Source organism: Toxorhynchites rutilus, chromosome 3 (assembly GCF_029784135.1).
Source record: "Toxorhynchites rutilus septentrionalis strain SRP chromosome 3, ASM2978413v1, whole genome shotgun sequence".
In the NCBI taxonomy this organism is placed as follows: domain Eukaryota; kingdom Metazoa; phylum Arthropoda; class Insecta; order Diptera; family Culicidae; genus Toxorhynchites; species Toxorhynchites rutilus.
Genome location: NC_073746.1, coordinates 193,331,347 through 193,343,714, shown reverse-complemented (window position 1 = coordinate 193,343,714; position 12,368 = coordinate 193,331,347). Strand labels below are relative to the sequence as shown.

At 42.0% G+C, this 12,368-nt stretch overlaps 1 protein-coding gene and 1 pseudogene across 1 annotated transcript; one reads left to right on the top strand and one right to left on the bottom strand.

Moving 5' to 3' along the window:
- The first annotated feature begins 4,887 nt into the window (after window positions 1–4,887).
- LOC129773777 (uncharacterized) lies at window positions 4,888–8,053 on the top strand. Its single transcript, XM_055777422.1, has 2 exons — window positions 4,888–5,363; window positions 5,785–8,053. The coding sequence occupies exons 1-2, from the start codon at window positions 4,888–4,890 to the stop codon at window positions 8,051–8,053; spliced, it is 2,745 nt and encodes a 914-aa protein (XP_055633397.1).
- Window positions 8,054–9,853: 1,800 nt separating this feature from the next.
- On the bottom strand, window positions 9,854–10,949 carry LOC129773776 (phosphoglycerate mutase 1-like; annotated as a pseudogene).
- Window positions 10,950–12,368: the final 1,419 nt, after the last annotated feature.

Below are 12,368 nucleotides of genomic sequence, written 5' to 3'. Positions count from 1 at the left end.
ATAGGAAATATATCTACGCATCTATCATAACGAATAACATTTCATTTTTCTTGAGATAAATAATTGAATAATTGTGAAATGTCAATTGTCAAATTGCACTATGTGCCCATTTTTGATTGGTCCATTTTGTGCTCCTCAAATCGTACCGACCAAAACGGGCAACCAGAGCAGCAGCGAAATAGAATGAAGCACGATTGGAAAGGAAAAAGAAAAAAATTAACGAAACATTGGTCGCAGTCTCACACATGCGTAATTCTCGAGCCAGCCAGTCAGCTTAAAAATCCCCGCTCCGTTGCCGTAACGATCACACATTCTTTGTGTGGACACCGACTGGACAACATCGTTGCTGGACGGGCTGGACGGCGAGGGATCGAGTGCCTTTCTCAAGGCAAGAGGGCGGAGGTGGTAGCGCTGGAGTAAAATAGAGTAGTGTTTTCAAAGGGCCTTTCTCAAGGCTAGAGACGAATGAATTGAAAAAGTTTAAAGTCTCTATAATACAATACCATTACCATTACCGTAATGATCATTCTCATTCAAACCGTACACCAGATCGGTTCGCATCACAACACATCAACAAACCAACCCAAGCAGCCATGTCTGGACATGGTAAAGGAGGAAAAATGAAGGGAAAGGCAAAATCTCGCTCGAACCATGTTGATCTGGAGTTCCCCGCAAGGGTAGTTAGGCCGAGCGCGTTAGTACCAGTGCACCAGTTCACCTAGCCAGCGTTATATAGTTTCGGCCGCCGAAGTGATCGAGTTAGCTGGTAAAGCTGCTCACGACGATAAGAAACCCGCATTCGGAACAGAACACATTCGGTTCGGTGGACATCAAGACAACAGGCAGTTGCAGCGAGTGGCAAACGCAATCGCAAAACGGCATCAGGTAGCAGAAGAAAAAAGTTTGTTCTTTATACAAACTGCTTTGGTGGCAAATCCAGAACAAGGCGGCATCGAGGGCGTTCGAAATGGTTTTTTCAAAACCACGAGTACTAAGTTTTCTAAATTGGAACCATTCCGTAAAACAAGGCGCTTTTCAGGGCCATTAAATCTTCCAAAAAAGAGTTTAGGAAATACAGTTCAATGCTTTCTTAAACATTATCCAAAATAATAATAAAACACAAATTGATTTTTTCATAATTTGTTTGCCAGGATCTGATGAGTATGTGAATTTGGCAGATGTTCTGAGCTTATTGATAGTTGGGGACTTTCCTGATTATTCAATTTTCACCAATTCCTCAATTGTTTCCAGATTGAAAGTACAGTAATTTACAATTAGTTCGACATTTAGCTAATTGGACGGACATGTAATGCGACTTATTTAGTTGGACATTTTTGTAAACATAGAGACCCAAATTATGACCCCACATTGAAAGTCGACACTGTACCACTGTCATCGCAAATGTTCAATTACAGGTTAAAATCGCCTCCAATGCGACACTGAGTGGCGCTTCGGCACGTCGCATTGAATGTAATTTACTGTACATGTCACAAAGCTGGATGGGAAGAAATTTTCCAACTGTGAAAGCTGTGGCGAGTGGCAAACGCAATCGCTAAACAGAAAGGTTTAGCCGAACAAGATGGGATATCGAGTGATAACAAAACAATAAACTCTTTAGATTGTAGATCATTTTGTGATCCTGAAAAGGACCCTTTTTAGCCTGCATGTGAATCCAACGAGCGAACAAATCGTAATGAATGTATTTTTTTGCCATCGCTCCCTTTTAACGCTCATTCGTTCGTCTCGTTGGACTCACCCCTCTGGCTGAGTCTGCTGATTTGTCTCTATCCTGTGAGTGTGTACCGCTAGAGTATAAAACACGCGGACCCCAAAAAAATATTTTATTTTCTTTCAAACCGTAAACCCGTGTGGTTGTACGGCATCGGCATCGTGGACGTAACAAAGAAGGACAAGTTAAGGGAAAGGCAAAGTCTCACTCGAACCGTGCAGGTCTCCAGTTCCCTGTTGGTCGCATTCACTGATTGCTCCGCAAGGGTAACTAGGCCGAACGGATTGGTGCCGGAGCACCAGTATACCTAACAGCGATTATAGAGTTTCGGCCGTCGGAGTGCTCGAGTTGGCTTGCAAAGCTGCTCACGACAATCAGAAAACCCGCATCAAGAACAGAGCAGCTTCGGTTCGGCGCTCATCAAGGCAACAATTAGTTTCAGTGAGTGGCAAAGTGTTTCTCCAGCACGTCGCATTAAATGTAATTTACTGAACAACATGTCACAAGCTGGATGGGAAGAAATTTTCCAACTGTGAAAGCTGTGGCGAGTGGTAAACGCAATAGCTAAACAGGAAGGTTTAACCGAACAAGATAGGAATATCGAGTGATAACAAAAACACAACACCAAAGTTTCTTTTCAGAACCATCAACATGTTCATAAAGAGTAAACAGTAAACTAATCCATTTTTCAGGTAGATAGGTAGGCATTCACGTAGGAGAAGAAAATAAAACAATATATTTAAAATATATATTTAACAAAAGCTGTCCCCTTTGTATAGTCCTACGTCACTCCGGTTATGTCCCCGACATTACCCACCCGTCTTTTTTTTCAAAACCACGAGTACTAAGTTTTCTAAATTGGAACCATTCCATAAAACAAGGCGCTTTTCAGGGCCATTAAACCTTCCAGAAAAGAGTTTAGGAAATACAGTTCAATGCTTTCTAAAACATCCAAAATAATAATAACACACAAATTGATTTTTTCATAATTTGTTTGCCAGGATCTGATGAGTATGTGAATTTGGCAGTTTTTCTGAGCTTATTGATAGTTGGGAACTTTCCTGATTATTCAATTTTCACCAATTCTTAAATTGTTTCCAGATTGAAAGTACAGTAATTTACAATTAGTTCGACATTTAGCTAATTGGACGGACATGTAATGCGACTTATTTAGTTGGACATTTTTGTAAACATAGAGATCCAAATTATGACCCCACATTGAAAGTCGACACTGTACCACTGTCATCGCAAATGTTCAATTACAGGTTAAAATCGCCTCCAATGTGACACTGAGTGGTGCTTCGGCACGTCGCATTAAATATAATTTACTGTACAACATGTCACAAAGCTGGATGGGAAGAAATTTTGCAACTGTGAAAGCTGTGGCGAGTGGCAACAAATCGCTAAACAGGAAGGTTTAGCCGAACAAGATGGGATATCGAGTGATAACAAAACAATAAACTCTTTAGATTAAAGATAATTTTGTGATCCTGAAAAGGACCCTTTTTAGCCTGCGTGTGAATCCAACGAGCGAACAAATCGTAATGAATGTATTTTTTGCCATCGCTCCCTTTTAACGCTCATTCGTTCGTCTCGTTGGACTCGCCCCTCTGGCTGAGTCTGCCGATTTGTCTCTATCCTGTGAGTGTGTACCGCTAGAGTATAAAACACGCGGACCCCAAAAAAATATCTTATTTTCTTTCAATCCGTAAACCCGTGTGGTTGTACGGCAACGGCATCGTGGACGTAACAAAGGAGGACAAGTTAAGGGAAAGGCAAAGTCTCACTCGAACCGTGCAGGTCTCCAGTTCCCTGTTGGTCGCATTCACTGATTGCTCCGCAAGGGTAACTAGACCGAACGGATTGGTGCCGGAACACCAGTATACCTAACAGCGATTATAGAGTTTCGGCTGTCGGAGTGCTCGAGTTGGCTTGCAAAGCTGCTCACGACAATCAGAAAACCCGCATCAAGAATAGAGCAGCTTCGGTTCGGCGCTCATCAAGGCAACAATTAGTTTCAGTGAGTGGCAAAGAGTTTCTCCGGCACGTCGCATTAAATGTAATTTACTGAACAACATGTCACAAGCTGGATGGGAAGAAATTTTCCAACTGTGAAAGCTGTGGCGGGTGGCAAACGCAATAGCTAAACAGGAATGTTTAACCGAACAAGATGGGAATATCGAGTGATAACAAAAACACAAGTTTGGAAGAGCGGAACCCTCAAATGTCACTCGAAAAGAGTTTGTCCGATTGAGAACTCGTTTGTCATTTTTAAGTGACACAGACTTCAGTCGATCGCATTCAAGAATCTTCACACTTTTAAGTGAGGAATTCTTGAAGCGACCGACACCATCGAGTATCTCTTTTCGAGTCAAACCCTTTTCGTTTATTACACCGTCTATTTCAACGTTGCAACAGGGTACGTATACGCGATACTCAATCGCAAAGAGATCACAGCGCGTTATTGCATTCGCTTGGGTCCTTATAAAATTTCACGAAGCCACCAACATTAAAGTCCCAAATTTAAATTTTATTTGCTTAAATTAATCGTTTCACTCACCTTACTTGCAATGTAAAAATGCCTCCGACTTGCATATATTTGCTATGCCGAGTTCACCCGGGCACCTTGATTTTGATGTCTCTGTTAGAGAACACTTCTCGGTGGGAAAAAAGTTCCGCCTATTTCATGTATTTGCAATGTCGATTTCCCCCAGGCAGCTTGGTTTTGATGTCTCTGTTAGGGAACCGCCGCATGTGTCGTCAATTTCGACCAATTAGAAGTGGATATTTCCGTTAGGATAGGGGTTGAGATTTTTCAATTGTTCGATAGTTAGTTTAATAATATATATTATTTTATTCAATATAAAAAATTGTTATGGAGTGCCGAAATCGATTGACGCAAAAATTTCATCATGAAATGACTTAGCAATAAGCCTTTGAAATTGGACAAATTTTCACGAAGTGCTCGATTTTCGATTTTCAATTTGTACCCCAATATGTTCCCGAAAGACATAATCCTACGTCAAAATATCACACATAGTACCCAGAACAATAAATCAGTTTTGCCGATTTTATCAACTGTCAATGGTAAGACTCCTGCTAGTATATGTCCGGCCATTGCCAAACAAGATACTACACCACTGATATGTGATTCAATTATGCAGTCCTCACCTGTACCAGCGCCACCGCCAATTGTTACAACCAACGTGTATGACAAGAGACCTGCCAACGACGTTCGAAGTGAATTTAACGGTGTTATTTCATCAGCGTCACCACTGCCTAGCAACATTTATAACCAACGTGCGGTGGCTTCAACGAGCTCGGCTGTTCCAGTATTTAACACACAACTATCCACGTCAATACGTCAGCATATCTTATCGAGCGACCACCACCCTACACCTAAATCAACGAGAACTCAAGGCAATGCTGGCACGAAAGCTGCACATACCATAAGAACTGTAAACATCGATCGCCGTGCTGAGGACCAATTGGTATGGGTCTATCTGACAGCCTTCCATCCAACTACTTCGGAGAGCCAGATCGCCGCACTGGTCAGCGAGTGCCTTGAGCTGCCGGACGTGTCACCGAAAGTGATACAATTGGTTCCAAAAGGGACGGACCTCAATTCGCTCCGGTTCGTATCCTTCGAAGTAGGCATCGATGACGGGCACAGAGAAAAGGCCAGTGGCCAGTGAACGTTCGTTTTCGTGAATTCGAGGAGAATCGATCAAAAAACGGGGTTCAAGTTGTCAGGCTATCTTCAACGGCACACTCGAACAAGAAACCACCGAATCCATCTGTCATAACGGAGCCCTTAGACAGGGTTGCTTAGAAACATCGGCATCATTTTCACCAGGGCGCATGCTCAAAAGCACATTGGGAACCCCTTCTAACCCCGTAACAGTCGTGCCATCAACATCGTCAAAGTATTAATACCATACATGCTGCCGTCTCAGTCGTCCTGGTCCTGGAAGGGGTCTCCCAGCCGGCACTTCAAGGCAAGTACGCGTGTATTGGTGACTGTTCTGCCCCTGATGCTTTTCGAAAAATTGCAGCTCCACGTTAGGCTATAGACCATCGGTTTGCCGTGTTGCTTTCGAAATCAGTCAACGCCCTTCTGACGACGCAAGATCCTCAACCTCCCCAGCTGAACCCAGTTATTCTAACTCACTGCAAACGGTTGTGGATACACCAGGACGCAATGTGTACTGTGCTTCGGAAGCCCTGGATCCACCCGACCCAGTCGAGCGATTTGCTGGTTCCTGCAGTCGAAGTCGTCCTGGCCCTGCGGTCGAGGCTGGTGAAAGGGTTTTCCAGCCTGTGTTGACAGGCAAGTATCTTATTATTCACGACGCTCCTTCTCTTGATGCTTCGTCGAATTGCAGCGGAATACCACAGGTCATTGGCGGAATCTCTATTCCCAACGTCGCTGATGCCAACGGTTCAACTGTCCTCCTGTATTACCAAAACCTTGGCGGAATTAACACCTCGTTAGCGAAGTACGCGACTGCTTGCAGCGACGCCTGCTACGACATCTACGCGTTTACTGAAACATGGCTCAATGACAACACTATTTCAAGCCAGCTCTTCGATAGTAATTACGCCGTTTTCCGACAAGATCGATCACCCTCCAACAGCAACAAAAGGTCTGGTGGCGGAGTGTTGTTGGCTATTCGTTCTCGCTATAAGTCGCTGTTACTATCCCCTCCCGAAAGCCTGACGGTTGAGCAATTGTGGGTGTCGATCGAAGCGGGCGACTCGACGCTCTACATCTGTGTGGTGTATATTCCTCCGGATCGTGTAAACGACAATATTCTTATCGAAATGCACTTGTCGTCGCTCGACTGGATTATCTCTCTTATGGGCGCGAAGGACAGTTTGACAATCCTTGGAGATTTCAACTTACGTGATGTGAGATGGGAGCAGAACACCCATGATTTTTATTTCCCTACATCTGACTCATCGACTGGACTCGCATCCCGTAATCTGTTGGATGCTTATTGCACTTCAAGACTCGGACAAAAGAGCGGAGTTATGAATCGTAACAACCGTATGCTTGACCTCTGCTTTGTGGGTGAGGAAATGTGTTCCAGTTGCTCCGTAATACCAGCTCATGCTCCGCTAGTGAAAAGTTGCATACATCATCCCCCGTTGCTGGTCAGCATTGATATTTGCGTACAATGTGATTACAAAGACACGACAGAGAGCATATACTACAACTTCGACAAAGCCAACTTCGACGAGATGAACAATTTCCTCTCAAACGTTAATTGGAATGAAGAATTGGCCAATCGCGACGTCAACGACGCGGCATCAACGGTATCGTGCATCATAATCTATGCCATTGATCAATTTATACCTGAGCGAACTAACCGTGTACCTCTTAAACCTGCATGGTCGAACTCGGAGCTTAAGCGTTTGAAGACACGGAAAAGGGCAGCTCTTCGGGAACATACCAAACTTCATACCGAATCCACGAAAACGCGTTATTCCAAGGCTAATTCGGAATACAGACGATTGAACGATCAACTACATCAAGCGCACCTAAGACAGCTCCAACGTCGTCTGAAATCCAACCCTAAGAGGTTCTGGCAACACGTGAATAGTCAAAGGAAGGAAACAGGGCTCCCCTCAACCATGACTAACGGTGTAGTGAACGCTGCAACCATTCCAGATATTGCAGAATTATTTCGTAAACAGTTCAGCAGCATTTTCAGTAACGAACGAACAAACAGCCAGGACGTAGCAGCTGCATCTCGCAACGTTCCTTTCTCATCCTTCTCAAGTAGACCGTTTGCTATTACGAGAGGAATGGTTATCTCAGCCGGCAGTCAACTCAACTGTTCGAGGGGTTCCGGTCCTGACGGTATTCCGTCCTTGGTCCTGAAACGCTGCTTGATTGCTCTAGCAACACCTCTAGCCAATACCTTCAATCTCTCCCTGAGGTCGGGTGACTTCCCATCCTACTGGAAGGAATCTTACGTTTTTCCGATTCACAAAAAGGGTTGCAAAAGGACTGTATCGAACTATCGTGGAATAGCCGCTTTAAGTGCTACGTCGAAACTTCTCGAGCTAATTATTCTCGAAGAATTGGTTCAAAACTTCGCTCACTGCATTTCGATGGACCAGCATGGTTTCATGTCCAAGCGCTCAACGACTACCAATTTAGTACAGTTCACTTCCTACATCATCCGTGAAATTGAGCAAGGCCATCAAGTAGATGCTATATATACAGACCTCTCTGCAGCATTCGATAAAATGAATCACGACATTGCTTTGGCTAAGTATGACAGGTTAGGTGTTCAGAACGACCTGCTTGCTTAGCTTTCTTCTTATTTGACTGGTCGAAGTATGTCTGTCAAAATTGCGGACTATGTTGCTCCTTCCTTCCCCGTGACATCTGGCGTTCCTCAAGGCAGCTATCTAGGGCCATTCCTGTTTCTGCTGTATATGAATGACGTCAACTACATTCTGAAATGCCTACGTGGTTTCGAAAGCTTCATCTCAACTCGGGTTCATGTTCCGCTTCGCCAAAGAATTCAAGGATATATATTGCCTTAAGGCTTTGTACTGCCGTCCGGGATATCTTAGGTATCCGGGATCCTGATCTTCTGCTTCATCTATACCTGTTCCTCAGAAACGCCGATGTCAACGTTTAATGATGTTTCCTTCGTTGTGCCCCCGTTTCATATCCCTCCTATCCGATCGATAAACTTTTACTTAGTCGCGGCAATACATACACACACTCTTTACAGATGCACGGGCCGAAGGTTGTGCAGTCCACTGATCATTCAACAAGAGCCAAAGGTTGTACCGCTCATGACAACTCTACACGAGCTGATGATTGCGCCAGCTAGTGACCATTCTATCCTGGATTCCTCGAGTCGAGAAAGACGCACCACGCTAGATATGGGGTACAGACTAAGGGGGCGTTGCTGATTAATGGTCAGCTGCATCCCAATAGGAAGTATCCCGTGTCGGGCACACGTACAGAGCATCGAAGACTGCAACATACCAATTATGAGAACACTTGTAATACTAACCTCGAGCCAACCGCGAGTAATCGGTTACATATTACTAACATAGTTGTAAGACAAAAATTGTCAAAATATTGGACTCCCGGCCCCGTCAGGCTAACGCCACATGTGCCTTAATAAAATATATATTTTGGGAAAAAAAAGGCTTTGTACTGTTCTTTGGTTCGACCAATACTGGAATATTCGGCTGTAGTGTGGTGCCCATACTACCAAAACGAGGTGAACCGCATCGAAACAATCCAACGAAAGTTTATCCGTTTCGCTCTGAGGCATCTTCCTTGGAATGACGTCCACAACTTGCCCAGCTACAAAAGTCGTTGCATGTTAATACACTTGGAATCACTTGAGGCGAGACGTAACATCACGATGGCATGCTTCATTGGTGACCTGCTTCAAGGTAACATCGACTGTACTTCGCTGTTAAGCTGTCTTAACATAAACATCCGCCGCCCTAATTTACGCTCTCATGTTTTCTTATGCGTCCATCCCTCGCGAACAAATTATGGATTTAACGAGCCCATGCGAAGGATGTGCCGTGTCTTCAACAAATACTACGATGTGTTTGACTTTAATGTTTCACGTTGTAGAAATAAGAGTTGTTTCCGTAGAGTTTTTAATTAATATGTGCAGTGTCGTAATTTTCATGTCATTGGGATAACTATTGTATCTGTTGGCAAATGAATAAATATAAATATAAATCTACTCTTCCCAATTTGTGAACTATTGCTGTATTTGCCTGAAAATAGTGTGTTCAAATATCTTTTGTTCGGAATTTGAATCATGCGTCGAAACTTGGATCAAATTCCGAACGCTACTTGAATAGTCGTTTTAACGAAGATTTCTGCATAAAAGATTGTTTTTTTGACCATTTATACTAGTTTCTTACTTTTTCCAGCACTTAACATGAAAAGAGCAAACAAAATATACAAAAATTGAAACAATTACAAAAACTAAAAAATTAACGATGCTTGGTTTTTACGCAAATACTTTACCATTGGTTTCGACTGACTGAAATGTTTAATATTATAAATTATAGGCTGTATACATTCTTGTAAATGATGTTAAAATGAAGCCCATACCCCAAAGAATGTCAGTGTATTATTCATAACATAAAAGTTTAGTAAAATTACATTTAAAAGTGAAGTGGTCGGAATTTGATGCAAAATGGTACTAAATTACAAAAAAAAAGTATAAGCCAAACAGATAATGCTGATAAATTCATTTAAATTTTTAAAATTTCCTATCCAAATTCTCAGCCACCATTTCTGTTCTATTCATAGAAATACAAATTTTTTCACCATGCTCTGGCTATCCATGATCTACTCTAATTATCGTTTATACACATATCGGAAAATTATTTACTTTCCTACTTCATGAAGATTAAATTCATTACATTTTATATTCATAATTTCGTAATTCGTATCCGTAATACAGTTCATAGAGATACTAAAATGATTTAATTAGTTTCGCCTGATTAGCGGCTGATTCAATGGCTTTTCTGCCTGTTTCTTCGTCTACAAGGAAATGCATAAATATAACGGGTTTCAGATTCTCATCCAATTCATAAACAAAAAGGATTCCAGTTGGCAAATTTGGGCCCTCAAATAGCTACATCGCTCTTCTGGTCATAATTTGGATCGGACGATACCACGCAGACTTTTGTGATCTAAGATGATGTTTTTTCCTGACTTCGGTTGTCGAATGATACCCTCGTTTCAATAGGACAGAATACGTTTCATTGTCAGCTTAAAGAATTCCGCCATTGGCAAGTTATCCGGTTAGCGATCCTTCTGTAGCGTATTTCTTTAAAGATTGCGTCGTAAAATACATAAAACACAGGATTCGGTTCTTTGTACGATGGTGGTACTTCAAAACTACGACGCCGAATAAAGAACTGCTCTTCATCGTATTTTTCCGCAACTTCAACTTTACCGGTTGATTCACCATAGTTGCGTTTAATCAAACTCCTAGTTTTCTCTATGGGGATGCCTGTTCGACCACATACCGGCAGCTAGAGCTTCTGCTTTCCTAAAGACGTAAAATAAAATTACATCACAGTTCATATTTTTCTTGATTCAACATTTTACCCTCGTTAGCATCAAACCAACCACAGAAGATTTTTCTGGTTCTGTAGATTCAGATTCACCGTGCCGAACCACAACGGAACGAAACTTTGCCACCATTCTCGGTATGATTTTCAACAAAACACTTTTCTCTGAAGATCACTTGCTACAAAATCGATAAATAAGAAACAGAAAACGAGCTTAGACTCCGAAATGGATTGTGGTAAATCTCAATCGATGTATTCCGTGGGTAACATAGCCGGCAAACGATGCTGTTTGTAAACAATACCGACAGCAATTCCAATATGGCTGAGAGCACATATCATATGATTGTTTCACCTGATATAGATATTATACAGCCACCTCGGAGTAAACAACCCGGAAAATTAACCATAAACAACGGGAAACGAGAACGAAGTGGAATGATGTGAATATATATGTATTGTAGAAGTCTAAAATCCTTCATGTTGTATAATTATTATGTATCCATCCACCAAAGGAAAAAGGTTGCCATTATTGTAAAATTCTATATTGTGTAGTAGAGGTCCCATAAATGTTATGGTAATTTGCGTTATCAATATTGTAATGTAGTCTAGTGTTGTGAAAGTATAGTGTTGTTCAATCAAACACCGGAATCCTTGGTTGTGGAGAAGAATGATTTAGAATACAGTCCAACCGAGAACCGGTACACTAATATTGGTCCTTCGAACCGGATCTAATGAAAATATCAACGGATATTCAAGGGAAGGAATCACATAATTCAACGAATTTTCACAGTCATGGAAAATACCTTTGAACAATTCCACTAAATCGCCATTGCAACGAAGTTTGAGTCGCCATCACCTCAACGGTCGTTCATGAGCGATTCACATAGCACGTTACGGAGAAGAACGTCTACGTTCCGTCAACGTCTCCACCAATTCACACATGCAGTCAATGCTTCCACCAGCACCGTCACGTCAAATGCCAAACGAATGATTTATTTAATTTTATTCATGGTGTCGCCACCTACAACAATTTTAAATTGCAATGCCCTCTTCCAAATCAGCATGCCTAGAATCAGTTCTAATTTTTTTTAAATTCATTGAATTCAATTATTTAAATGCTTAAACCCCGTAGTCCGACCCTTATGCAACAATAATAATAAATAGAATAATTCTTTCAACTAGTCGCGAATGATTTTCACTCCGAAATTTGGAGCTAAGAGATATGTTGGCATAAAAAGTACAGTAAGTTACTTATAAAGCGATATGCTGAGGCACCACTCAGTGTCGCATTGGAGTCGGTTTTGACCAGTAATTGGACATTTGCGACTGGTGGCGACTTTCAATGTGGCGCCATAATTTGGGCCTCGAACTCAATGTTTACAAAAATGTACAACTAGAGGTAAAAATGTCTAATTAAACGTGTTGCATCACAGATCTGTTCAATTAGCTTAATGTCGATGTAGATGTAAATTACTGTACAACCAGCCGTCCGTCTCCGTCAATTATTCTTTTCTACAAACCCTGGCGGTTGTTTTCGTTGAACGTATGCTGA

Excerpts from the sequence above, each read along its gene's own strand:
- LOC129773777 (XM_055777422.1), top strand. The coding sequence starts at position 4,888 with ATGCAGTCCTCACCTGTACCAGCGCCACCGCCAATTGTTACAACCAAC. Across the intron at positions 5,364-5,784 it reads ACGGACCTCAATTCGCTCCG|CTCCACGTTAGGCTATAGAC; the intron begins GTTCGTATCCTT and ends GAAAAATTGCAG.